General features: G+C 40.9%; 1 protein-coding gene across 2 annotated transcripts in view; it reads left to right on the forward strand.

Moving 5' to 3' along the window:
* Positions 1–26,452, forward strand: part of Rab3c (RAB3C, member RAS oncogene family) — a 209,880-nt gene extending 183,428 nt beyond the window's left edge. For both annotated transcript variants that reach the window (XM_028884353.2, XM_028884347.2), the window contains exons 4-5: positions 1,036–1,160; positions 18,674–26,452. In XM_028884353.2, coding sequence (XP_028740186.1) covers positions 1,036–1,160; positions 18,674–18,861 — 313 coding nt within the window. In that variant the 3' untranslated portion in view covers positions 18,862–26,452. The remainder of the gene's footprint in view (positions 1–1,035; positions 1,161–18,673) is intronic.
* Positions 26,453–26,916: the final 464 nt, after the last annotated feature.

Raw genomic sequence — 26,916 nt, forward strand, 5'->3', positions numbered from 1 at the left:
GAAATGAAGACATGTTAGGGGCCCAAGACTGAAACACATGCCACTTGGGGAGACTTCCTAGCTCTCCTGTTTAACTAGCTGTGTGATCTAAGAAGTTATTTAACATCTCTGCACCTCGTTTTTCTCCACTGTGAACTAATACAACAGCTTCTCCTTAAGCAGCCTATGAACTCAATGAATAAGGTGTGTAGGCAAAGCACTTAGCTTTACCACACTGCAAATGACAGCTACCACAGTTGTTATCTAAGTTTCAAAACCAACTGTTGTATGTACCATGATTTATATACACTATGGGCCTCATCTGAATTCTAGAAGTCTATTCATAACAAGTGAAAGTGTCAGCCCCACAATACTGTTGTTTTATAATAATGTGACTTGTTTCTTTTAGCTGTAAGGTGTGAGTGCAATAGTATTATGATTCTTGTTTTCAAATCATCATTTCCTCTGATTTCCAAAACCGCAGTTGCCTTTGCTCCTTGTGTGTGTGTGTGATCAAGGGAAGTGATGTTTTTTGTTTTCCCTTGTGTATGGATCTGTCAGCAGGGCAGCTGTCTACAGACAGAGGAACCAACCATCTCAATGTGCCTGGAACTGAGATGGTTCTGGAGACACAGGACTTCTACTGCTAGAACTAGGAAGATCTTTTGTCAGCTTAGCCTTACCACTATTACACAAGCCAATGGTGATCTGTGAGAAGAGGGTGTGGCAGTGCTGATCTCATCAGATACAAAATAGTCCTTGGTACAACACCTGTTGCCTTGACCATCTTCCTCCTGTGTTGGGTCAAACACAAAGCCTGAGACATACTATATAGTCTCATATCTTCTGCCACTGAGCTCCACACCCAGTTTTGATTTTTGATTCTATCAGTTCCTTGTAAGAATCCAATGCAACTGTACTGAAATAATTAATTCTAAATGTCAAGCATCCAGGCTTCATTTTTACCATGATCATGCTCTCTCTAAGGACTTCTTCCTCAATTTATGTTTTTCCATTTCCCCCTGATCATTCTTGTGCTTGTTATTTTTCTTTCAGGTCAACTCAGATCAAAACCTACTCTTGGGATAATGCCCAGGTTATCCTGGTTGGCAACAAATGTGACATGGAAGACGAACGGATCATCTCAACCGAGAGAGGCCAGCACTTAGGAGAACAGCTTGGTAAGACTGTTGAAAAGAAAGAAAACTTGGTCATTGTCACACTGAAATGAGTCATAGGTGTGTGTGTGTGTGTGTGTAAAGTTTGTCAACAGACCTTGAAAGACAGCAAGCCCTGTGTTATGAGCGCATTTCCTCTCATTTTCTGTAGTTTTGGTTGAATTCAGGCACAATTAGAAATGAATGTGATAGCAAGAACTTAGAGCAGGAAAGTTACCTGACATGAGCAAATGAATTAATTTAAGGGACAATCCCAGGCCTGCAACCTAATGTACACATACGTAGAGAGGAGAGGAACGAGAGGGTCACGAAGCACCTTGACTCCAAAGGACACTCTCACTTTCCTCTGCATCTTACCCCTTTTCCTCTTCTGTAATGATGGCCTCAACTTGAAATTGATCCCAATAATGAATTGCAACCTAAAATTTGAAAAACCCAACCACGTAATGAATGATTGAGCTTTGCTCTATTATTGGAAGCATGAACTGTCAAAGCACAGCCAATCCCCATGGGTCAGTCTACCACGGGGAAATCTCAATAGCTGAGCAGAATCCATTCTCCAAACTCTATTATTTCCTTGTGAGATCAATGAGCTCATTACACTGAAAGCTGTTACTGGATGATCACAAGAATCTGTCCATGAGACAACCAGCTATGAAAACGTCACTAGACTGATATTTAACCTTGCTATAAATTCTCATTAGCCTTTATATTCTGTCATAGGACCTCGCCACATGCTACCAGTGTTTGAGAGTCTTAGAAACTTGGTGACTTTTCCTAGTACCTCAGGAAGATAGAAGTGGACATGAGCAGGTCCTCTATGTAAGAGAGAAGGGGAACATGGGAGGACATTCCTATGCGGAATACTTGGGCTTCTTTTGCTTGCCCTGTATTTGTCATCTAGCTAGACATCCACCTGGGAGAAGGAAGTGCTCCACAGAAGCAGGCTGTCTTTATAAACAAAGTTAAAAACTGTTTGGCTCCAGAAAACAATAGAGTCACAACATCAAGAACAATTCAATGTCATTGTCAAACGAGCCAGGTGATAGATAGCTTTATGTTTAACAATCTAGTAAACAGCTTGGCTGTTGAGAAGATCAAGTATGGAAGAGATGTTAGAATGACAGAAGTACTTCTGGAGATACTTTCGGTAGTGTGCACACTTGTGTGCATGCATACACACACACACACACACACACACACACACACACACAGTACCCTCATGTACCCTCTCCATTCACTGCACAGATGTGGGAAAGCTTCTCAAATCATGAGACAGATGGATTTTATGCTCCTGTGCAAATTCTTCCAATAGTCTCTAATTGATTTTTTTCTTTTTTTGGCTCTTTAGTCAATAAAACTCAGCAGTTGTCATAGCAACCAGCAAATGTACCTTCTTAGAGAGTCATTTATCTCCAATGTGGTTCATTCTCCTCTTGACTACACACCCTCTACAAAGGATCAGGAGAGACAATCCTAAAAACTAATAACTTTCAATCTAAATTACAAGCTCTTGAGAGGTTTTACTTAAAAACATTAACAATAAAATTCCATTTCTCAGAGATTAGGCATTACTTTTTTAAAGGTTGTTACCACATATTGGCAGGTGGTTCAAAACAACTGCTTTATTTATCTGTTTATGGTTAGCTTTCCAATATTGACATTTACTTCTGTATATCCTTTGTTCATCCAAATGAGGAGACTGGACAAAAAACGGTACTATATTGAGGTCTTTGTAGTTCTTGGGAGAGAGGGGTGCTCTTATAAATATGTATTTTTTAAGTCACCAAACCTGTTTATTAAGTGTTCACAATATTCTGGGTACTTGGCCTTGCAATGTGGTAAGATGACCTTACCTCCTAAAAACAACCATTATAGATCCTGTGAGTGACAATGTAGACAGTGAGCATTTCCCTGCCATCCCTCTCCTGGATGTTTTCTTCCATTTGGCCCTGAGATGTAAGTAGTCCCTCATCATTAATTCTGGTCCTCCACATCCCTTCACCCTGTCCGGCACTGGGTTCCTGCTCCTGGGCAGGCATCTCCTCCTCCATCTGCTTCTTGCATCCCTGGGCTACCACACCACTCCCTACACACTTCCGAGGAAGTTCTTGTTCACTGTGAGGTTTTAACTCGACCTAACAACAGACAAATCACATCCCAGCAGTGAACCCATGATTAAGATTCGGCTACCTATTTCCAGTTGAATCAACTGGGGTTTCAAAGGAATTTATCAACACCAACACCAACTAGCTGCCCAGCATCCCCCCAGAAAACACACATTTTCAAAGTTAAAACCTAGAAAGTTACATTATAAACATAAATTTTTGTGACTTTCATTTAATGCTATCTTTTTTATCACACTAACTTCCATGGTAGTCATGTTTGAAGAAGGTAAATCATTGCCCAAGCAGACCATGATCCTGAGGCTGACATTCTCCCATGCATTTTTTTTTTTTTTTTTGGTTTTTCGAGACAGGGTTTCTCTGTGTAGCTTTGTGCCTTTCCTGGAACTTACTTGGTAGCCCAGGCTGGCCTCGAACTCACAGAGATCCGCTTGCCTCTGCCTCCCGCGTGCTGGGATTAAAGGTGTGCGCCACCACCACCACCGCCCGGCTTCTCCCATGCATTTTTAAGCATTTAGTCTATTACAGCACAGTCTGTAACAACATATGAAAGACTTTGCATTTTTAATTTATGTAGTTTAATGTTGTCAGTTATAAACAGATTCCATCTTATAACTTCAGTTTTAGATAGAAAAAAATTCAATGTTCAATGAGAGGAAACAGAAGATAAAGCTAAAGATAACAATTTTTTTTAAATAAAATTAATTTACCTGGGGGGGGGATAACAACAAAAAACATGGCCAGGTGGAAAAGAGTCTATGTTGCTTTGGAATCAGAGAGAGAAGCTCAATACTAATCAAATAATAGAAAAACTGTTTTTATTATCTCCGAAGGGAAGAAATGTCTAAGGTCCCCAACACAAGTCAAAGAAACAATTTTGAGAAACTAAAATTGCTTTCTGGAAACTAGTTGTTGTTTATTACTAGTTTGTAAGGATCTGGTTTTGATATATTTTAATTTATATTAATACTTCTAATAAAGTAAATAATGGATAATATTCCCAGTGACTTTTCATTCAAGCAATGTTTATGGTCTGTGAGGCCGAACCATTCAGTTTCAGCCTCTTTTTTGTGTTCTGCCTCTGTCCCACACAGGCACCCTACAAAGCTTTCAGACAACCACAAAATATACACACATTTTACCATCTTTCCACGCTAAACTATTTTCTTCCCTTTCTTTTGCCATTTAATGATTTTTTTTTGTCCTAATTGTTTAATTTGATCACCATTTTTAAAAATGTCTATAGTGAGGTTAGGAATGAAATGTCTATTTTTTATGGAGCTTCAAGTATACTTCCTACATCAGAAATGCTTTCCAATATTAAGAATACATAAAGCAAAAAGAAGAACAGTGATGTGAGATGTGAGTTTATCGTGAAAGAAGGGGTCTGCCATGCAGTGGTTGGACAGCTTCTTCAGGAAGGGATACAAAGACTAACAGAAAGACATCTATGTTTGTGAATTCTAAGCCACATATATTTGATAATTCTTGGTTTAAGTAAACAATTCTTTTAAGGTAATCATCTTTTTAAAATAGGAAAAGTTATAGCCATGGAATGAGGTACTCTTTCACATAACAACATCTCTGGATGTGTGAGGTGGGCTAGTCATTGTTTTCTAAAAGATATAGATAAATCAATGGAGAAAAATCCCAGAACTAGCTGATAGGACTTGTCTCTATGGACTATTTCTCTTCCATCAAAGGCAAGAGTTGGCCACATTGACTGTGGGGCTCAAGTGTCCTTGAAGAAAAGTGTCCTGAAGGATATGAGGCATCATTAACATCCAGATGGGAAAGTCTACCTCTAGACCTCAGAAATCCTGATTCTGGTTGTAGATGAGCCTGAGTGACCCCAACCAAGATTCTGATTTTGATTTTGGCATCCTCAAAATTTGCTCTTGAAAATCTTGGTTCTCATTGTTAGCCAGGGTAGGAGAAAGAATAGAAAGAACTGTGTGTGCCGTTATCTGCTTGTGGGAGCTCTGAGCTTTTGGGATCCATGGGCTGGCCTTAAACAACTCCCACCAGGGAAAATGATCATCGCCATCTGTCCCCAAGGGCTACGCTCTATTCCAGGCATCATAACTTTGAGTTATGGAATAGGTCTTCACTACATTTAATTTTATCTTAAAGTCCAGGAAGAAATTCAGGATATGTGGCTAGTAAGCCTACTTAAGCTCTTCTTTTGAGTACTGTGATTGCCCAGTGATCCCATGATCCCATAAAAGAAGCCAGGAATGATTCAGTTGTTTCTAAGAATGAATTTTCCTAAGTAAAGTCTCACTCGTGGTCAAATCTTATCCTTCAAAATGTATCCATCAAATTGGTACAGACATTTTCAAGGAGACTGGGGGAGATCCAAAAAAGAGATTGTGGACCAAGATGTTGTTCATTGGTCCAGTAAGGATGCAGAGAAGTCCACCAGCAAGCCAAGGATTCTTCCTGAACTGCCATAGAGTCACATCATGAGACTGCTTCTTGGCCAACACAGGAAACAGATGCTTCACAATGAAATGTTGGAATGTGATACAGCATTTCATTAGTTCATTCATTCAACCTGTCCTTCCATTCAATGTTGTTGAGCACTCATCCTCGGCTAGGCACAGGTGTTAGGAGATTTAGTCTACAGACACAAAGGCAGTGACTTTTACAAGCCAGCTTATAGTTTTCCAACATAATTGAAGACCTAGTTTTAGAGGAGGCCAGGATATTAAAAACATCCCCATTCAGAGGCATAGAGAAAGGCCAACATTGTTAGTGTTTGCATCAGGCTTGAAGAAAAAAAAAAAAACAAAAAACAGGATTTTCATGGATGAACAAAGAGGTGATGTTACCTTTATGAAGGAGAACCCATGTACTAGAGAGGTCTAAACCCATAGAAAAATGACCTATCCCTGAGAGGCCGTCTACCAGAGTGAAGAGACTGTGATTAGCTGTATATAATCTTAGGAACCAGTGCCAGATTTAAAGGATAGAATGGCAAAACTGGATTTCACAGACTAAGTACAAAGGTATTATTCTTAAAATTGGGGTATTTAATATCAGGCAGAGCATAGGAAGAAAGTATTATACATATTTACCCATATCTCAACATCAAGTTTTCAGATATTAAATAGGTTGTTATAATACTGTGTTGAATAGCTTATAAAACTAATCTTCATGTATTAGAATAGCACTGAATCATTTTAAAGCTGGATTGTATAATAGTGACTGTCCTGAAGCCATTGGTTCAAAAGTAGATTGGACTGAAGGTGATGGACAGGGAGCATGAGTCCAACAGGAATACAGGCACACAGCCAGGGTATCAGTCCTGGATATGCAACAGCATTACTCAGGGAACATTAAAAAAATCAGACCGCGATTCTTACACACACACACACACACACACACACACACACACACACACACACACACACACACACACCAGAAAAAACAGAGTCTCTGAAAATGGGGGCATGTTCTAGTTAGCTTTCTATTGCTGTGATAAACACCATAACCAAAAGCAGCCTGAAGACAGGCTTATTTGGCTTAGCAATTAGTCAGTCATCCAGGGAAGAGAAGGCAGGAACCTAAGTCAGGAACTGAAGCAGAGGCCAGGTTGGCTAACTTCTTGGCTTGCTTCCTCGGGCTTGCCCAGATACCTCTTTTATACAAGCCAGGCCAACCTACCCACAGTTGGCTGGGTCTTCCCAGGTCAGTTAGCAATCAAGAAAATGCCCCCACAGACATGCTCAGAGGCCAATCTGATGGAACAAATTGGTCAAATGAGATTAGGACACCTACGCACATGTCAAGTTGACTAATACTGTAAGAGTCCATTCCTTGTCAACTTGGCCACACAAACACATCACTAAAGCTAAAGAAGCATACGCAGCCCTGAAGACCACCCCCCTCCAAGATCACAGTCTAAAGGCTTCTATAGCTTTGATTCACAGACAGTTGCAGGACCATGGGAACTTGGAGGCTCTTTGGAGGGAATGGTGGCTTTGTGTACGGCATCATGCAAGTAGCCAATCCCATTCTTTGCTATGAAATTAAATAACCTTCTTAAAAGTTGCCTCCATTAAATCTATTCTTGTATGATACAGGGAAGTTCCATGAAAAAGTAAGTCAAATATTAAGAACCAGCCACTGTGACTCTCTGTGCTCACATTGTTAACTACTGTTTCAGTGGTTTGGTGGCACACACACACACACACACACACACACACACACACACACACACACACCCTAATCTCATTTCATAGTCATCAGTTTCTCATTACAGTGTGCGTTCTGCTTGCCAAGGGCCATTTACTAACCACAGCACCAAAACTGGAAAACCATAAGCAGCCAGTGACAGACAAACTCCCATCTTGGTCATTTTTCAAGCTGAGACCATAAATAACATTGCCTCTAGGCATTCCAGTTTAATGAAGGATGATTTCCCCCTCCCCTTCTTTTTTTTTTTTTTTTTTTTAATATTTTCTCTTTGCCCTTGCAAAACAATTCCACACTAAAAGCAGGCTGAAGAGTCAGCAACTCTAATGGGATACAGTATTGCCTCAATGCCTATTTTTAAAACTCAAACCACCTGCTCCACATTTGCACTGACTGCTCTTCAGCAGTTTTTAAAGATTTATTTAAACCTTAATTGTAGTGTTTATGAAAGGAAGAGGACTGCCAACTTCTGCAATTGGCAGGGAGTCCCAACAATGCCATTTAAATGTTCTAAGTACCTGGCTGTACACAGCTGTCTGTGGAGAAGTGCAGACACCCTACCATTATTTCCCCTGGCTCACATTCTTTCTGGCTAAGTTTTCCCAGGAGGGAGAAAATAGGTCAAGGATATTCTATAATGTGTTTGGTATACTTAGATATGGTTACATCCACCTATTAGAAAAGGAAGGGGCTTCTGTCCACTTTCTCCTGGTCCTGTGAGTTTGCCATGTCTTCATAGTCTTGTTTCATGACTCTGTGGATCCCTGTTCCAATAAAGATATTGGTAGCCAAAATTCATTCCTCAGAAAGTACTCTTTATGAATGGAGAGGCCATAGATCCTGTGCATCCCAGATTGCTCAGGATGGTTCCATCTGATGCTCATGTACCAGTAAATACACATAGCTATCTTTTCAAGCTCAAAAGCCTTTCACTTTGAATGATAAGAAGCCTGGACTGGCCCAGGACACCACACCCTGCCGCACCTTTAAGTGATATACCCAATTTGCTCTTTAAGTCAGTGCTCAAACTCTTACACTCCCCACTGAATGAGTTTCCAAGACCTTTGCAAATTCTTTTTTTTTAACAATCACTTTCTTTAGCAAACAAAACTAACCCATGTAGTTTTTTCGAGGCTCTTTCTTACTACTTCTAATCCCTACCAACATTTGATTCCTAGAAAATCCCCATTCCTTCCAAGAGCCACAGTGTGCAAAACTGTGTTTTCACTGAAGAGTTTCCAGTCTCTCACCCTATGTGTGCATCCTCTTTGTTTTCTTCCTTGAATCTGACTCAAAACCCACGTTGAACCTTTATCACAGGGTGATCTGACTACTGTGCTCTTCTCAATCCTACATGCATATCCATCTTTGTGCACTATTTAAAATGAATCCAGTTTCAGGTAATAAAGACCTGTATAAACTGCTGGACTCATGCTTCTTTTTTATATAACACATAAGTGGTAATTGTTAAGAACCATGTTACTAAAATTTTAAAGTTGAATATGAGAAATGTAAACTGCTTCATTTTAATTACCAGCACTGCAAAAAAGAAAAAGAAAAGGAAACAAGCCAACAAACAAAACCCATCTAGATGAGTTTGATGTGTTCAGTGTGGAAACTTGAAAGGGCTCAAATCCAGGATGGTCTGATGCAGCTGGCAGAGGTCCAGATCTGTTTATTAGCTTTGCACACTAGTCATGTGATTTTCTTTCTCTCAAAGTAAAATTATCATAACTGAGAGCAGTAGAGAATAAATCCCACTAACCTAACTCACAGGAGACTGATTTCTAATTAAAAAAATGTCTATTATTATTTGCCCCCAAGAAATGTAAATGCTACACACTTGTGAATACAGATGTGTTTGACTTAACCATGGTATTATGTCCCCATAAACTTACCAGTAATTTGAAAACATCAGAGGCTAGAAATGATTTTAATATACGTAGCCTACCAAACATCATAGATTAGTAGAGCCTTCCTTCAGCATGCTCAATACAATTAAGTCAGCCTATATCCAACATAAACCCTAATTTATATTAATGTTGGCTATCTCATGTAATTTACTGAATACTTTCCTGGAATTTAAAAATAGCACCATTTATCAAATTGTCAGCCAAACGTCCCAGTGATGTTTTCTCACTTATTTCTCATTCTCGTGATTGCTTCTAGTGGCAGGCTTATGCCATTAAGGGAGTGCCATTGAGTAGTGCAGGCTCTCTCACGCTCTTGGAGTGTGCAGGCAAAGCTACACCCATGCGATTTCATATAGACCCTGTCTCCAGTCCTCTAGATTGCAGAGCGATTGCTCTCTTGCTTTTGCCCCTTACCCTGCCCCGCCTGCAGATCCCCTCCATTATTCAAAGATGGCCTCACCTTGGAAACTTGTGACTTATTAGATCACAGGTAAAAGAGAGCTCATGCCCTCCATGTTGGACATTTAAGAGACAACCTTGTTCCTTTATGGATTTTTGAAAGGGTCCCAGTCTCCCCAGAAGTCATTTGTGAAGGTTGTGTTGGGTGAGTTGCTTCTGTAGATTGTTAACTGTGTGTACTTTGTGGCACTTACTAACTTTGTTCTCAGCAGGGGACTTTCTCTAGTCTCTCAGATCCAAACCCAGCATTATACTCATTAGATTCTGGTGCATGCTTCTTCCCTACACACATACAAACCACGGTATTTCATCTATGAAAGCCATTCAGGTAGACTTCCCCACTCTGTCTAGACACTACCCCCTCTCCTGGCTTCCTCTTTTGCCTTTAATTACTTTCCAGTCACCCAGATTGGCTTTATTTGACAAGGAAGTGATAGCTAAAAGGAAGAATTCTAAAGACTGAGAAACTTTATCATCTTCTCCTCTTCCAAAGTCCAAAGAGCAAATCGTTTGCTTTTGGAGAATTTTTTTTCTAAATACAAACTATCAAGAGAAGAGATGAATTAATTATAATTTTCAGAATATTTTTACAATAGAAAGGAAATTCATTTAAGTGAAGTTTTGCATAGCTTTTTTGTGTTTACTCTAGACAGGCAGAGCTGCCTGTGGATGGAGCTAGATTAGGATTTTAGGAAAAAAATTTCTGACTTTTAAGAATTGCTATCTGGGTAAATTTGGTTAAAGTGCCAGATATAGTTGCATGACAAAGTCTTTATGAAAGCCATTGCTCTGTAAAATAAATATATACCAATAATAATTGCTGAGCATTAAGGCATAGCTTAGAGTCCCCATGACTGTTGTTATGAAGCCAACAGAGGCTATTCTGTAATATTTAAGCACTGACAGAAGACGTAAGGCAGACATTAAGAATGTTCTGGAGGAAAAAGCATGGCCAATGGAGCCAGACTCTAATCCTTGCTATGGTTTTCCATAGGTGTGACATAGCTTCATTTCTCAACTGTGAAATGAATATTCTAAAGGTGCTACGTCATACAGTCTGAACCCAAAGCAGGGAAATCAATGTAAAAGACATAGTACAATGATCAATAAAGATCCCCATCTGCGGATGTCACAATGAAACCTCGTTAGTTTGTTCTCTGCTGCTTGAAAATGTATTACATTCACTGCTCTGTTTCATGGGCATCTCTTACGAAAAAAAAAAAATGTAACCTGCTAATTGATAATGCATATAAATGCTATTGCAAATTGAAAAATCCTATACAAAAAAACAGTTATTAATGTTCATGTTGACAGTTCATTAAGAGGCTAGGGTGGAAATTGTCTCCTTTATCATTAAAAGCTTAATGAAATGTTAAGGAGTTACAAAGAAAACGTTTGATGGATTTAAGGGAACAAATTCTATTTGGAAAATGTGTGCACTTATTTGCATACAAACAGTAGCTCTTGCGTCGTGAATGACCCTTATCTCTCTGAAAGCTAATCTGAGAGAAACTTGACTTTCTTAGACTTTAAGAGTTTTTATAATTTGAAGAAAAGCAAAAGTTATTAGTGGGAGTGGAACAATTCTACACTTCTTCCTATTTTGCAGAAACACCTCTCCTCATGGGTAAATAGGAATGCTTTAATTGTTTTTGATATAACAAATTCTCCACAGAGCAAACCTTAAATGATATAATATGGAATTCCATGCTTGGTAAACTTCATCTAGATATAATATAACTCACAAATTACATGTTTAGTTACTTTATAACAAAGAAAAAAGGAATAAGTAATCTCTTCCCTTCCATTTCCAATCTACCAGCTTCTCTCAACCAATTAATAGCAATCAATCCTGTAATTAGCTAACATCTGCTGGACACCTGCTTCTACTAGATACTGTATTAAATGTTTCCAGGAATAGGGGGAACCCCATATGGGGTAAACATTTTAACTGGAGAGCAAAATGTACCTAGTAGAGGGGACTGACAGGGAATGGAGAGTGACAGGCTCATTGGATGCAGAATTCCTTCTGAGTGTCATAAAGACGTTCTAGAATTGGATTTTAGTGGTGGTACAACATTTTATCCTAAAGCTGTGAATTATACCCTTCAAAATGACTAGAATGCTGAATTTTGCATTATATAACTTTTGTAACTGGTATAAAACATTAATTAAATCCCAAATATAAGCTAGAAAAGAATTACCAGGGAGCTGGAAGTGTTCAGGATGAGTTGGCTCAGCAGGTAAGACCTTAGAGCTGTTATCCAAGGGAACCCAGCACTTTCTGGAAGACTTCAAACTGAAAAGACTACAGAGGATGAGCAAGTGACATAAATGATTAAATAAGTCAAGCAACCAAGTATGAGATTTCAACAGGATTGGCTGTCGGATCCATAGAAAAAAAAACATTTTTTTTTTTTTGCAAAAACAGTGGAATGCTTTTGACTTTCTCTTGAACAAAGATGCCCTTCTCTGTTTAACTTCCACTTTCCCACCAAAGATACAGACATAGGTACCAAGGAACCCACAGAAGGATGCAAAGACAACAAAAAATGGAAACACAGGTTTCATGTCAGGGACAACGGGAAGGGCAGGACAGTGGTCAGCCAGAGAAAAGCTCTGTCAAGTATGTCAGACACTGGCTTATTGGGTTAAGGACGCCAGGGTTTAATGATTGTCCCCAAACTTGACTATATACCAGGATGATCCTGATTAAAAGCTCAACAGTCTTGGGAGCAGATGCAACACTCAGCAAACTCTAGTTTGGTTGGGGAAAGAAAATGCAGGGTAGGGTTCAGGGAGGATTCAGGGAGACTCATACAGGAAAAGCCGCAGTGGGGTAGCCTTTGAGTCATTTACCAGACGTAGAAGGGACAAGCTTGGTAGAGGTAGAGGACTGGATAGGTAGGTGCAGGCCTGAGAGCTGGGGCGAGCCTGAGAAGGTGCAGAGTGAATGCCTACCTATGGAACGTGGGTTTTACTCAATGGAGAATGAGGAATTCCTACAGTCTGTGCAGACTCAGCTCCAGAAAACTCAGGCAACCCCTTTCTTATCCGTGATGGAGCCTGAGTATTCCTGACTCTGAAGGAGGCTAGAGTAGAGTATGGAAAGTTAAGGGCAGGAAGGAGACCTTGCCTATGTAGGCCAGCATTCATCAGCACTGTATGATGAGCCTTGTGTATGTTCTGAATCCCACCATTAAGCCTGGCTGGCAACCAGAACTCGGAGCATGAAAAGACCTGTCCATTTTGCTGTTGTCTATTTTTATCAACATTAGCCTTGGGCCGAGCTCCTGTTCCAGCTTCTGGCTGCTTTCTCTGGCCATTCTTCAGGGAAGTGGGTCAAACCCTCATTCCCACCCCCTCCTAAAGTCTGTCTCCTGGCTGGGTCCCAACATGGGACCAGCTAATATGACAGTTGGTCCTGCTGCTTTGAAGCCCTGACTTCTGGCCCAACTGTCACCTGCCTGGCAGCACAGTGGCCTTTGCCTGCAGCTCTGGTTCATCTGATTCCACAAGGAAAGTGAAGATGAGACCCTGCAGCCAACTCAATGAAGAAATGGAAGATAGGATGGGAAAAGCATCAAGAATGTAAACTATTGCCTGTTAGAAATGATTCCTTGCAGTACAGTCTTAGAAGTCACAGGGGAAGGGGGCACTACCATGATTTTTCTTTCAAACCTGAAAGGTCAGAGAGCCCACATAGTGGTCAGGAATTCTTTTCTGGGGTGAATAAAAAGATTAAAAAAAAAAAAACTGCTGTAGTGAAGATAGTGTTTTACTATATGATGTAACTATTAACATGTGAAATTTAGCACCATCTACAAAATTGAGTAAATTCACTGGACGACAGATCTGAAAAAGAAAAAGGTTCAACACTCAATATTGGAACTGTGATTCTTACTGCTGACACAGGACAACCATGGAAGGGCGCTGTGACATTTCAGTGCTTCTCATGGCAGAGTGGCAGCCACCTCCATGAGCAGCATGCTTTTAGCCTCATGGCCTTGCTTGCTTCCCTGTATGTAGGAGTCTGAAAAAGTCCAAGGCTTCTCTGAACTTTGCTCCAAGGACCTTCAAGAAATAGGACAGAGAACCATGGCAGCAAGCCAGGCCCATGTCACTAGCCACAAGGCCCGGAGTTTGTGATGCCCCTGCTCACCAACGGTGTCCTTCCAGATAGCCTGCTGCTCCTTCCACTGTACAGAGGCCACAACAAATGGGTTGAACTTAATTAGTGTCTGGGTATGCCCATCGTGGGTTTTAGAAAGTACAGGAGTTGTTCTTTCTAGGTCAGGCCCAGAACTCCAAGGCAGGGATGCGCTGGCTGGGGCATGAGCTCTTCTGTGTTTGGAGCAAAGCTGCCTCTGCCAGAGAATGGTTGGAAATGTTCTTCTACAGGAGGAATAGGGGCTGGAGAGATGGCTCAGTGGTTAAGAGCACTGGCTGCTCTTCCAAAGGTCCTGAGTTCAATTCCCAGCAACCACATGGTGGCTCACAACCATCTATAATGGGATCTGGTGCCCTCTTCTGGCCTGCAAGCATACATGCAGGCAGAACACTGTATACAGGAGAATAGGAAAGCGTGGCCAGCCCCCCACCTCTACCCCCTTGGTTCACTGAGACTGTCCACTGCTCAGCTGATGAAGACACTTGGCATTAAGGTTACTAACTGTAGAGCATGGGGCATGAGGGGGCAGGTGTCCAGGGAGAGGAGCTAACAGGGTAACCTTGCCAGGGGATCTGCCAGACTTCCTGTGGCACCTTGCTCAACTTACATGCACTTTCCTCGGCAGTGAATTAGAAACAATCTTCAGGGTTTTCTAAGACCCTTAGGATGGCTTCCTTGACTGGTGTGTGGCTTCTGCTGATCTCGGTGGGGAAAGGCTTCCGAGGACAAGCTATTATGTTGAGGTAGCTGAGGTAAAAATACCAAGATACTGGGAGGTAAAACCAGAGAGTCCATGGTGCTCCTGCAAGAATAAAGGCTCCAGCATTTGAGCTTGTGATGTTGTTGTATTGGGGTGTAATTTTGAACACGCTTAGACACAGGTATGGGACATAAATGGCTTCTCACAGAGAGATCTCACCTTTGTGATTCAAACAGACACAGAAGTCTGGGCTTCGTGATAAATCCCCATTTCCCCTGGATCTAAACAACTGAATAACACAATACTAAAAGCTGTGATTTTGATCCTGAGCTCCTACTGTTTAAACACCAGGCTTTATGGTAGATGTACACTGTTGGTCACTGAAAAGCAGTTTAATTTTCAGAAGCTTTGGTAGCTGTACATCTCTAGGCCATAAGGAGATGTGGCTTCTGCAGTCCCATCGGGTACTTTAAATTGTTAGAAGCGGGTGCTGTTTGGGTCAGTGGCACTCTTAGGTCCATTTACTCACCTTCAAATCATTTACATTAATGAAAGTGATTGTGAATTACTAATGACCCTAGAAGTGATCATTTAACTACAACAAAATAGTAGTCCCTTGTCCGGACCCATGGAAAGGCAGGGAAGTCTGTAGGTGACCAATTGGTACTCCCTCTACTGTGTATCAGCCAACCAAGGGAATGTTTAAACAAATCACTCTCCCATGTTGGCCTTTCATTTCCTTCATCAGAAAACCAGAAGAATGTATGGTGCCTGCTCATGGACGAAATGAGTTAAATATATTCCAAGGGCTTTCAGCATTTTCTCCGTGATAGGCTAGCCACTAGATAAATGTCAGTTTGTTGTCACCGACGATGCTGTCCTCACATGTTCCGGCTTCTTTGACACCTTCACCCACATTTTCCCATTGGAGAGTCGTCAGAATGTCATAAGACAGGCCAAGCAAATATCCTAAGTCACGTGGGCACTGAAACCACCATTTGCTCATAGCACAAGCTCTGGAATGTCAGACCAGCCAGGTGGCTCTGTTCGTGAAGGAACTCTATGCCAAACCTGATGCCCTGAGTTCCACCCCCAGACCCACGTGGTAGGAGAGATGAGATTCTTGCGTGCTGTCCTCCACAGATGTGCTACATACATGCACACTCACATACATCCATGACCATTTACAATAAATGAATAAACAAAAACAATGAGGATTTTTTAAAAAACTAGCATCTTGACAGCGGGCTGCCGAAATACTTGGGCTGGTAGTCCCCACACTTTCATCCTGTTATGGCCTTCTTGCCATGCTGGAGAGATGAATGTTGTCATAGTGCACAGGTCTCCTAGACACTCTCCACCGAGGAACCTCGTATTCCTAGGATCCCACCATAATGTGGAGTAGTTCGGGGCATTTTTGATTTTGTGATCGGAGATCATGTTACTGTCCCCATCATACACAGCAGCAGCATCAAGTGACTTAATGTCCAGACAAAGCACTTCCATTTGACCAAGGGGGGTGTGAATCCACACCTTTCCGCAATGGCTCAGTACTTCAAGTTGGGCACTTTCCCAATCACACTGGCATGTCACAGAAGCACTGGCTGAAATGATGGGGGAACTGAAACTGTCACTTGTCCTGGCTTTGTCCCAAATTCAGAATTCTTTTTCCTCCAAAGTGTCAGCCAAAGATCTTACATCTCCACTGTGTTATTGGGATCTTCTGAAATGATGTCCGTCTCCATTGATCCTGGGATGATGACACCACACAACAGCCAGCAAAAGAGCTCTGATAATTAAGCAATGACATCTGACATCGTCCAGAGGGTGCCTGCCCTGCTTTGGTCTGGACCCAGGGACTGTGCTGACATTAGAAAATTCAGCATTGCCCACGCCACCTGGCCTTGTCTGTAGATAAAGAAGTGTCTGCTGTAAGAGAATGACGTGATCACTGTGCAGACAATAAAGCAATAACAAAGAAATGGATGCCGAAGATGGACTGAAATACCTTGGGCTGTTTTCTAGAACGTTGCTCTACTGACGATTAACCTCCCAAGTCTCGCAATAACTCACTCGGATCATATCAGGGCAGCAGCTAAGAGGCAGCTTGGGTTTAATCATCTGATCAAATGGCAGTGTCTAAAAATTAGAAATTGTAACTCATGAAAATCATTTTCTCTTTCAATTCTCTTTCTTTAAGAAAATAAGTATGTTTTTTTAGTTATTAAGGGGATTTGGACATAGATGTGAAGTATTTGGCTATTCCTTTTATTTTGGTTCCAGGAGCCAGGCATTTTAAAAAAAAAAAAAATCACTGGATTTAATCATTCTGAATCTTTGTGTCTCCTCTGAGATAGGACCAGATGTAACCAGAAGGATTTATAGGGTGTAAAATTGAGAATGGATTAGAAAAGGCTTTCTGTGTTCTGCCCAACACATCCTAAATCAACATTCCCTCCCACCCCCCAGCAGACCAGACCAATCTCTAGCAGGCCAAGTGGGGAAGTTGCCATGGCAACTGACTGACAAGCTCAGCCAGTGGAATGTGAATGCAAACAATGGAATGATAACATTGTGTACACAGCGGCCTGCTGAGGCTGCTTCCAGCCAGGCACATCCCGGAAGTGGGAATTGGCCCCTCACTTCCTATCCTCTTGTAGCTTTGCTGCTCATTTGAAATTTACTGTTTCCTTTCTCATTGATTCAAAACTTTACTGCCATAGACAGACGGGTGAGGGAGAAGTCAGCCCCCACCCGATCATCCTTGCAGCATTATAGGAAGACCTGCAGGGCTGTTGGATTAACACCTAGTTGAAAAGGTTCAAACAGGCCTGGGATAATTTCTGTGACTCTTTAGCGCCACCTCGTGTCCTGTTAAACACAGGACATGAAGCCTATTCTTAGAACTGGACAGACGGGGAAAAAAGTTATAACATGATTGTATGGGAACCTCATGATCCCTCTCTCGGTAGAATTCGCACAGTGTCTTTTCTAAACCTTCCACTAAAAGAGAAAAAGAAGAAAGAGAGAGAGAAAGAAAGAAAGGAAGGAAGGGAGGGAGGGAGGGAGGGAGGGAGAGAGAGAGAGAGAGAGAGAGAGAGAGAGAGAAAGAAAGAAAGAAAGAAAGAAAGAAAGAAAGAAAGAAAGAAAGAAAGAAAGAAAGAAAGAAAGGAATCTAATGACTGACAGAATGCAGAAATGAGAAAAGAATGAAAGTCAATGTCAGTTTTAGAAAAGACCGTAAGTGCTATATGATGGCCAGACAAAACAACCTAAGAGAAGGAGGAACTGTATGGCTCCATTTATGCAGAAGAGGCAGTCTCCTGGCCGAGCAGAACAATATTCACATTGTGGTGGCCAGGGTGACTCGGGAAAATATAGTACCCAAGTATACACCCCCAACCACTGTCTCATGATAATGCCATCTAGGGATTGATTCATCTTGTCAGAAATGCTCAGTGCTATGTTCTATTTATTATGTATGCAGTGTTCTGCCTGCACGCATCCCTGCAGGCCAGAAGAGGGCGCCAGCTCTCATTACAGATGGTTGTGAGTCACCATGTGTTTGCTGGGGATTTAACTCTGGACCTCTGGAAGAGCAGTCAGTGCTCTTAACCACTGAGCCATCTCTCCAGCCCAATGATACTCTTCTTAAAGATACTCTTGAGTTACTTTCAGAAAATCTCTTTGCCCTTGCTGATAGCATAAATGAACCAGTAGCCACAAATGGGATGAACATCACCAATCCCGCTTTATAACTCTCTGTTCATGGTCAGTGAGGAGCTCTTCATGTCCAGCCGCCATCTCAGTCTAAACCACAGCATTTCCCATCATCACCTCATTAACATTCAAAAACCACCTTCACCTCATCCACATCCACACCCCTCACTGAGTCCGCTGAACTTCCGAAACGAGAAATGACGGAACTGTTTCTGTGTTTTCTCCAGGGTTTGAGTTTTTTGAAACCAGTGCCAAGGACAACATCAATGTGAAGCAAGCCTTTGAGCGCCTCGTGGACGTCATCTGTGACAAAATGTCAGAGAGCTTGGAGACCGACCCAGCCATCACCGCTGCCAAGCAGAGCACCAGACTCAAGGAAACACCTCCCCCACCTCAGCCCAACTGTGGCTGCTAATGTCTCCCACCCAGGAGCTCCAAGTGGCTCCCCAGTGGCCAAGAAATAGCATTTATAAATGGTCGATTAGCCTTCACTTATACTGCCTAAGAATTCTTTGAAGGAAGTCTTTGATGTCAGTGGCCCATATATGCATTCAAACCTTGAGCAATTTCCTGTGTTAATACGTGGCAAATTCGAGCTTACATTTGTAAGGAACTTTCATCTATAAACACCTGGTACTTGCATGTAACTTGTTATTTATTTGTCTTTTAGAATTTTTTTTGCAATTTTTTTTTTTTGGTCAATTAAGCTATTGCTGAAACCTCCGATTATAATTTCACTGCACATAACTTTTGTGTCATGGATTCAAATCATGCTTCTCACTTGTATGGGTGATGACTAGGGACCTCCTGTATGTGTATGCTGTGAGCAGGGCAAGATGACAGGAACTTAGTTTGGCTGAAAAGGAAGTGGGACTTTTGCTCTTGAGTGGAGACCCTATCAGAGGTTTGAGCAGTTTACTATTAGGAAATGTATATACATTGCACTTTTATTAATAATAATTGAAGTGTGTATTAACTCTTTAAAAAAATGAAGAGGATGGGTGCAGTGGTACTGGGAGGCTGAGGCAGGAGGATGAATTAAAGTAAGCCTGAGCTACAATCCTTTAAACTCTTACCATGAAAAAAAAAAATAGAAAAGAAAATGAAATCGAAATGTGTCTAAGGCCCTTGCAAGTCAGTAATATTAATGTAACTGGATCCACATAAAGAACAGCCGAGGTCTGTGTACCCTACGGCAGGACTTAGCTTCCTACTGACTCTGCCCTTGTCTGTCTATGTGAGAGCAATGACCCATGAGGAGGCTTCTACCTAATGTCAGTTGTGCAGCAAGTGCAGTAACAGAAGTGCCATGAGGAGCCACACAATTCCATGGCCTGGGTGGCCTCCATTCCTTAAAGAGACCTGTCCCACTCCACAAAACACCACCATGGCTCTCTGGAGCCAGCACCAATGCTGGAAGAGAAACTGGCTTGATGCCCGTCAGGGTCCCTTCTCAGAGAAGGTAGGCCAGCTTCCCAATCACTGCTCTCTATTCCAATGACAGCTAAGCTTTCCCACCTATTCAGAAGGCAACTGGGTAACCTTCCCACGAATCCCACACTGAGGAAAAGATCGTTTTCATTGCCATGTTTTTCAGAGGATTTAGAATTCTAAAGCATGCTCTCATCATATAAATATGTTCAAGGTACACAGAAGATTCCAGAGCTGAAAGGGTACAGAAAATTGAAGTGCCATGGCAGTTGGAGAGAGAGAAGAGACACTTGGAACATCCAGTGTTTTCTTCTAGGTTTCCTGAAGACCATACAGAAATGATACACCAACAACAAATCTTACCCTCTGGGCCGAGTGCAGGGAGAGTCTCTACCTTCCAGAAGTATTTGTGGCTAGGATCTTCTGAAGACATCAGGTAGCCCAGCCTGAAGGACAGGACAGTTTTGTTAGGTGAACTTTTTCCTTTTGAGTGGTTGTGTAAAAGATCCAACCCCTCCTTCAAAACAGAGAAATATGTTGTGAAAGTATTTAACTCAAGCTTGCTGGCACAGCTGTTGATAGGATAGTATGTGCACATTTTCTTTTCGTCTGCTTAGTTTCAAACTTAGAAATTAGAGGTAAGTTTCCATGTGGACACCCAGAGGAGCAAGCCTTGGCTCACCAAAGAGAAGAAGACACCAATGTCTTATTAAATTTTAATGACACCTAGATTCAAGAATCATAGAAATTAATGTGACGGAGAAGAGAGAAGCATGGGGCAAAAAGTCGGATTTCTTTGCAGTAGTTATGTATTCATATGGCATGGTCCTATTTCTATGACCAGGGCCGGAATGTGGCCATGTTGAATACTATACACATCAACATCATTTCTACAGTCTAATACAAAACAATAAAGCCAGGAAGCCTGGGCCTCCTTGTTTTCATGCATTTGAAGAGTGTAAAAGGGCTTGCTCAGGTACTTTAAATGGCTTCTTCAGAAGAGTGGTGTGTGTGTGTGTGTGTGTGTGTGTGTGTGTGTGTGTGTGTGTGTGTGTGTTATAAACTGAGAGCAGGTAGAGAGAAAGGGTCACATTAGCTTACCTGAAAATTCCCTGAAGTACTGGTTGAAACTGACCGACTGAAGCCAAGTGCCCACTCATACACTTTACCAGGAACCCTAAAATTAGACCATTATGAGCTAGTCAGTGGTCAAAGGGGCAATAGTAACCCTGGTGTCGTTGCCCCCAGAACATGCCACACCTATTTCCCAAACTCCCATGGAAACGTAATCTTCCAAACTGATTTTAAGATATGAAATTCCCACACTGCAGTGTATCTCATCCCAAAAATTCAATAAAAATTTCCAGAGAGACTTGTCACTAAAAGAGAAGGCTGCCCATGTTCTCGCCATGACCCTGGAGGAGAGAAGTCAGCATTCCTCACGCCATCAAGATATCTTGGTTGTAAAAATCAAATTTGGCAAATGGAAACTAGATAATAGAACATCCATAAGCCTTGAGCTCTATAGCTTATCCATTCTAACACTGTAATCCTAAGATTTTTCAACCTTTGGCCACTACGTACATATGTACGAATACACACTACACCTTCTACCATCAATCTAAGTATGCATAGATCCTTCTGACCAATGACCTGACTGAAGTCATATCTAAAAAGATGTTTAAAAACTATATACTTGTCTTCATTTGTAGGTCTTAGACATCGGTTCTTGTTGTCTCTGATGCAATTAAGTTAGTATTTTAAGCGTGTCTTCCCCTTCCTCTGTGGTCACTTGGGCACCCTTGCACATTCAATAGCTTTTAGAACCGAACCCCAATTGCTTCAGGAATGCCCTGCCCCAGAGCTCTGGTGTTGGTTCATCCCTTTCCCTTCGCCTAAGCAGCCACCTTGAAGTGTGAACGGATGTGGGAGGTTCACAAGGTGTCCTCAGTCTCAAGAAGGCAAGCTAAACCATAAGCACCACTTCTCGGGGCTCAAAGGAAGAAGTACTTTAGAACAATGACTCAGTTCCCTATTGTTTCCCCCTTTAAACAGCATCTACTGCCAGCATGAGTGTCTAATGATTACAAGGGACAAGAGGTTTGTGAAGGTCCTCTTGGGGGCTACTTAAAAGTTTCGTAGTGCTTGCTACCAGGCAAATAAGTACTGAAGTTTGTATTAGAGGACCTATGAGGATGCTTCAGTTGTACTGATAAATGTGGACTATAAACTCCACAAAATTGCAACACTTATGCAAGACATCAGTGTGTTCAATTAGAAATGCATTTATTTCACTTACTTCACTCATACCCAGATTCATTTATTCAGCAAGCTTATCATTTTTTTTTTCAGGATCTAACTTAAGCTTCTAATTTTAACTATGTCTGTGACAATAATTTTAAAACAAAATGCATTCTAACTGAACTTCTACTAACTGAACTTCCACTAAACAGCATTAACTTCAGAGTGGTTCACTGACATGCTTTATCTGTCAGAGTGGGTGGCTAGGTTTGTCCTTTGGTGTTTTAGTTATTTGTGTGGCATGTGTGGGACTGTATTAAAAATGTATCTAAACTCTATCAAGCTTAACTAAGCTGAGATAGCAGTTGCATATGAAAAAAAAATGGTTACATAAATGATTTTAGAAACATGACCCAAACTATCCTAGACTGAAAAGTCACTGTTCGTTGCTCCTCTTCATTGCAATGATGGAATGTTTAATCAGATACCTTTTGGTGTGCTTGCAAACTGCCCATCTGTCTGGGAACTGTCTTTGTCGAAATGTTAGTCTTCATGACAGACCCTGGAACTTCCTTTGTGTGCACTCTGAGTGGGGTATGTCAGGGTGCTACCCGAGTACAAGACCCAGAAGGCCTTTCTGCTCACTCTGAATGGTCCAGTGTCCGCAGATCTGCCTGTTAGTGGATGCTGCCTGTACTTTAGATGTCTGTCGGTGGAATGGAGAAGTCTCCTTGGTATGTTCAACCTTTCAATGGTCAAACTAGCTTTTTGGAGTTATTTATGTTGTATGTGATTTTTTTTTTTATTTCTAGAAATCAGTTAAGATGTAAACCTATTTTACACCCTTGAGTTTAATTAGGACAAATTAGGTAAAAGATAAATTTGGATAAAGTTTATGAACAGATGGGGGAAAAAATCTTTGCCTTTATACTGCACCTAAAGGGCTCTAGATCCTAGACATATAGTATCCCCTAATGGGGGGAAACAAGTATTGAGGATTTATATAAAATTTGCCTACTTATTGTTAGTGGTATTTCATAAGCAAATGTAATTTTAAACCATTCTAAAAATGCTTGGCACTCCCATAAAACAACTTCCTACAGGGTATTGACATATTTACAGCTGGGACACACTCCTACCACTACCCCTCTCATCACACACTTGCAAACACTGACATCTTTTTTGGTGAAGAGAAAATCCCCATTGACAGCACTTTCTCCGTGCAGGGAAAAGGGGGCATTTTGCTATGCACCATCTGTAACTCACATCTTACTTAAAAGTTCAATGAAACAAATTCTTCCTGTGGGTTTGCTTAGTCTGTGGCCACGCCTTCTAAAACAGAGAGGGTGAAGAGAAAGTGCATTTTGCAAACATTGGAGGTAACAGAAATGAATCTAACAGAAATGAATCGTCTCAAAACCGCACCTGAAGTGGAGTATTAAGAGTAGATCATGTAGCTAAGGACACGTTAGACTTTATTTTTGCATGGTCATTTTATACTTCCAGATTTTTAAAAAAATCATTTAGGCTATTTTAAAAGCACTATCCTTACAGAATGTCACCAAGTCTCACCTTTAATTTCCCCTCAGCAATTGTTGTTGGTGGACTTTCCATCAGTCATTACTTGCTGAAATGAGGCTGTGTACTACCTGTGTATTTCATTCACTTGTGTTCATTTTTCCTTCATTGTGGACAACTGAGAGTTGCTGTGGCTTTTTTATGTAGTGGAAATATCACCATATTACTGTCATTTGTGGCTAAGGATTGCTTAGGTTCATGAATGCTATTCTCATAAACACAGATAGCACATGAGCCGCGTGTCTATCTGGCCTGTCAGGGATGTAAGCATGACCTGTATTTTACTAGTGAGTCCGTAATCCTTGTCAAAGTGAAGCTTGAGGATTGTCTGGTGTGTCGATGTGATGATTTTTTCCACACCTTGTTTCATCATCCCTAGAAAGCGTGATGAATGGGAACTGTCCTGTAATTCCTGTTAATATATTGTTAATGTCAGATGTGACGTGGTGCCATTCGATTGTCCAAATGTACAACTACTTAATGGTGTTTGTAGAACTGAAATGTCGTAAATGTTGCATGAAGTATGTTCTAAAAAAATAGATTTGTTTTCTATTTTCAACACCTCAGAATTGAGGGTTCATGGGCCAATAAGTGCAATATTTAATGACTTACTCAGTGTATATAAACTAGTGTGAAAGTGAATTATGATGAATGTGTGAGTTGCTTTGATAGCCATGTGCTTATTCAAATGATTTCTTGTAGTAGTATTTGTCCAGTGGTGCAATTTATACAGTAAACATTTTACTGGCACCATGGGAATCTCCTCTGTGCCTACTGAAAAGTATCTTTTTTTTTCCATTTATAAACCAAACATTTAGTATCTGAAAACACATTGTCAGTTTTACCTTTTAGAATTGTGGGCTTCATTTCCAAGAAAGAATGCTGTGAGTTTGTTTTATAAAAGTATTCACCTCTATAGCTCAGAATTTTCCCTAATCTTCGTACAAGAGTGTATTAAGCAGCTAATTTAGATACCTAAGAAGAATATGCATATCCAGAAATCACCTTTTCTCCTCAGGAAAGTTGATCACATGTTCCGTCTGCAGAAATGCTCCACTCTTGTATTGTATATATATATTTTATTGTTGCTTAATCTTGTTCTTTGTTTGCAAGCTCAGCAATGTCAGCCTTGGGATCTCTTAGCATTATCAGTGTCTTTTTAGTTTGTAGATAATGTTATATCCACCTTCAACTCTCAATTGTCCACAATGCTGATATAAAAGAAAGAGAAATCAATCAAACTCTTAACCCGTTTTGAGTGTTATTATACACACACACACACACACACACACACACACACACACATTAAAACTCTAGTTGGATTATCACAGTTAATATGTATGTGAAGGTTAAGCTAGATCACCACTTTAATTTCCTATTTTCTATATCAATTATTAAGGTAAAGCCTAATTTTATCAGTCTTCATTTTCTCTCATGATTGTAGCAATCCATTATACCTTTAGGAGGCATGGTTTAGTCACTGAAATCAATGGAGTGCAGTTGGTTCCAGACACCATGGCTACCTGTACACAGTAACCATTCTGTTCTATTTATGACATCTGACCAGAGGTTGACATATGAAGAGTGCCAATCATATTCAGTGATGCTGAGTTGTGTGGGCAATATGTGGCCCAAATGTCACTGTGCCAGGTAGGAAGTTGTACTCATCTCTCAAAACCCACTCAAGAAGTGAGGTGAAAGTGATGGATGGAAGATGGAGATAACGAAGATTTAGTGCCAAATTAAAAGGAAAATCAAAGTAGAAATAGGTAGCTGACCACAGAATGGTATTTATGAGTGTGGTTAAATGTTTCATTTGTTGTCACATGGTCACTGATGGCCATGTGCTCAGCACTGTGGGAATCCAACACGGAAGAAGTATGGTAAAAGTAGATGGTGCAATCTAAGTGGTAGACTATGGTAGAATATAGGAGCCCAAAAAATGGAGAATTATAATAACGAGATGAGTCAAGGGTGGCTCCTATGCAGGGCCATGATCCCGGGAAGAATGAGGTGGTAAGGAGATTGTGCCAAGTATGCAAATGCAAAAAGCCACACCGCATTCCCTGTGAGTGGAAGGGTGGCAGAGTTAGCAACTATGGAGATTGAAACCCACAAATTACCCAACTTAGCTGTCTGCATTCTGATCTCCTTGGAGAAGGCAAGCTGCTAGCTACATCATTGTATCCCCCTGCACCGAGCAGCCTCAGCTCAGCCACAAAACACAACTGCTTTCAAGCCACTTTAGAGCAGTTAATTTAGACATTTGCCAACAAAGCAAACCACAAGACATTGCCTAACCTGACGTCCCCCAGGCAGATATGAGTTCAGACTTTTCTGTAGCTCTGGTTTTGTTAAGGGACATTGAACAATGCACAAAGAAAGACTCTCCTTTGTGACCAGTTACTTTGGTCTCCTTCCTGGTGATGACACTGTGGAACTCTCCTTGAGACAATATTTAATGCTTTCTAATAGTGATTGTGATGTTTAGTTGAAAACTACCGCTGCATAGCAAGTATCGTGACTCTTCCTGTGTCCACAGAAGCTCTCGTCTGAGTTTAAAGCTATAAAGCGTATTCACATTGTGAAATTATTATTATTACTATTGAAATTAATTGTGTAAAAAATGGTACGTGCTCTGTTAGGTATCTAGTTTATGTGTGAATTCTGTATGGAAAGTGGTTTTGTTCTCTGAGTTTATCTTGTTTTATTTTTTGAAGATTACAATAAATATCTAAGAGACTATATTCCTGAAATTCCCAGCCTTAGCCTAATGATTCTTTTAAAATCTTTCGATGTACTGGTGTATTATGTTTGGTTTAGGTATGTTCTGTCTTTACTTCTTATAACCATTAATGTTCCTCATTAATAAACCTACACATAACACTGAGACTCTGAACCTAGGACAGAGAGCGAATATGTATTTATTTGGGGCTATTTGTATCCAATGTATGAATTTGGATCTAAGTACAGGGGTGATTTCCAATAATTATAATCTCTTAAGGTAGACAACATTTTATCCAACTTGACTGTTCTAGAGTTACAAAGCCCTTGACTGTAGGATAAAGACCTACCAAGGGAAAAATTCACCTCTGCCACCCAAAGACCGCAGGTTCCCATCTCAGAAGCCTCGAGACTTCTTAATCATTTTAACAACTGTTGCTACAGTCCTCAAGGATGGCATGTGGATGGGATGTGGTCTACCTGGCTTCTATCACTG

The sequence above is a fragment of the Peromyscus leucopus genome, chromosome 11 (assembly GCF_004664715.2).
Source record: "Peromyscus leucopus breed LL Stock chromosome 11, UCI_PerLeu_2.1, whole genome shotgun sequence".
Taxonomy (NCBI): domain Eukaryota; kingdom Metazoa; phylum Chordata; class Mammalia; order Rodentia; family Cricetidae; genus Peromyscus; species Peromyscus leucopus.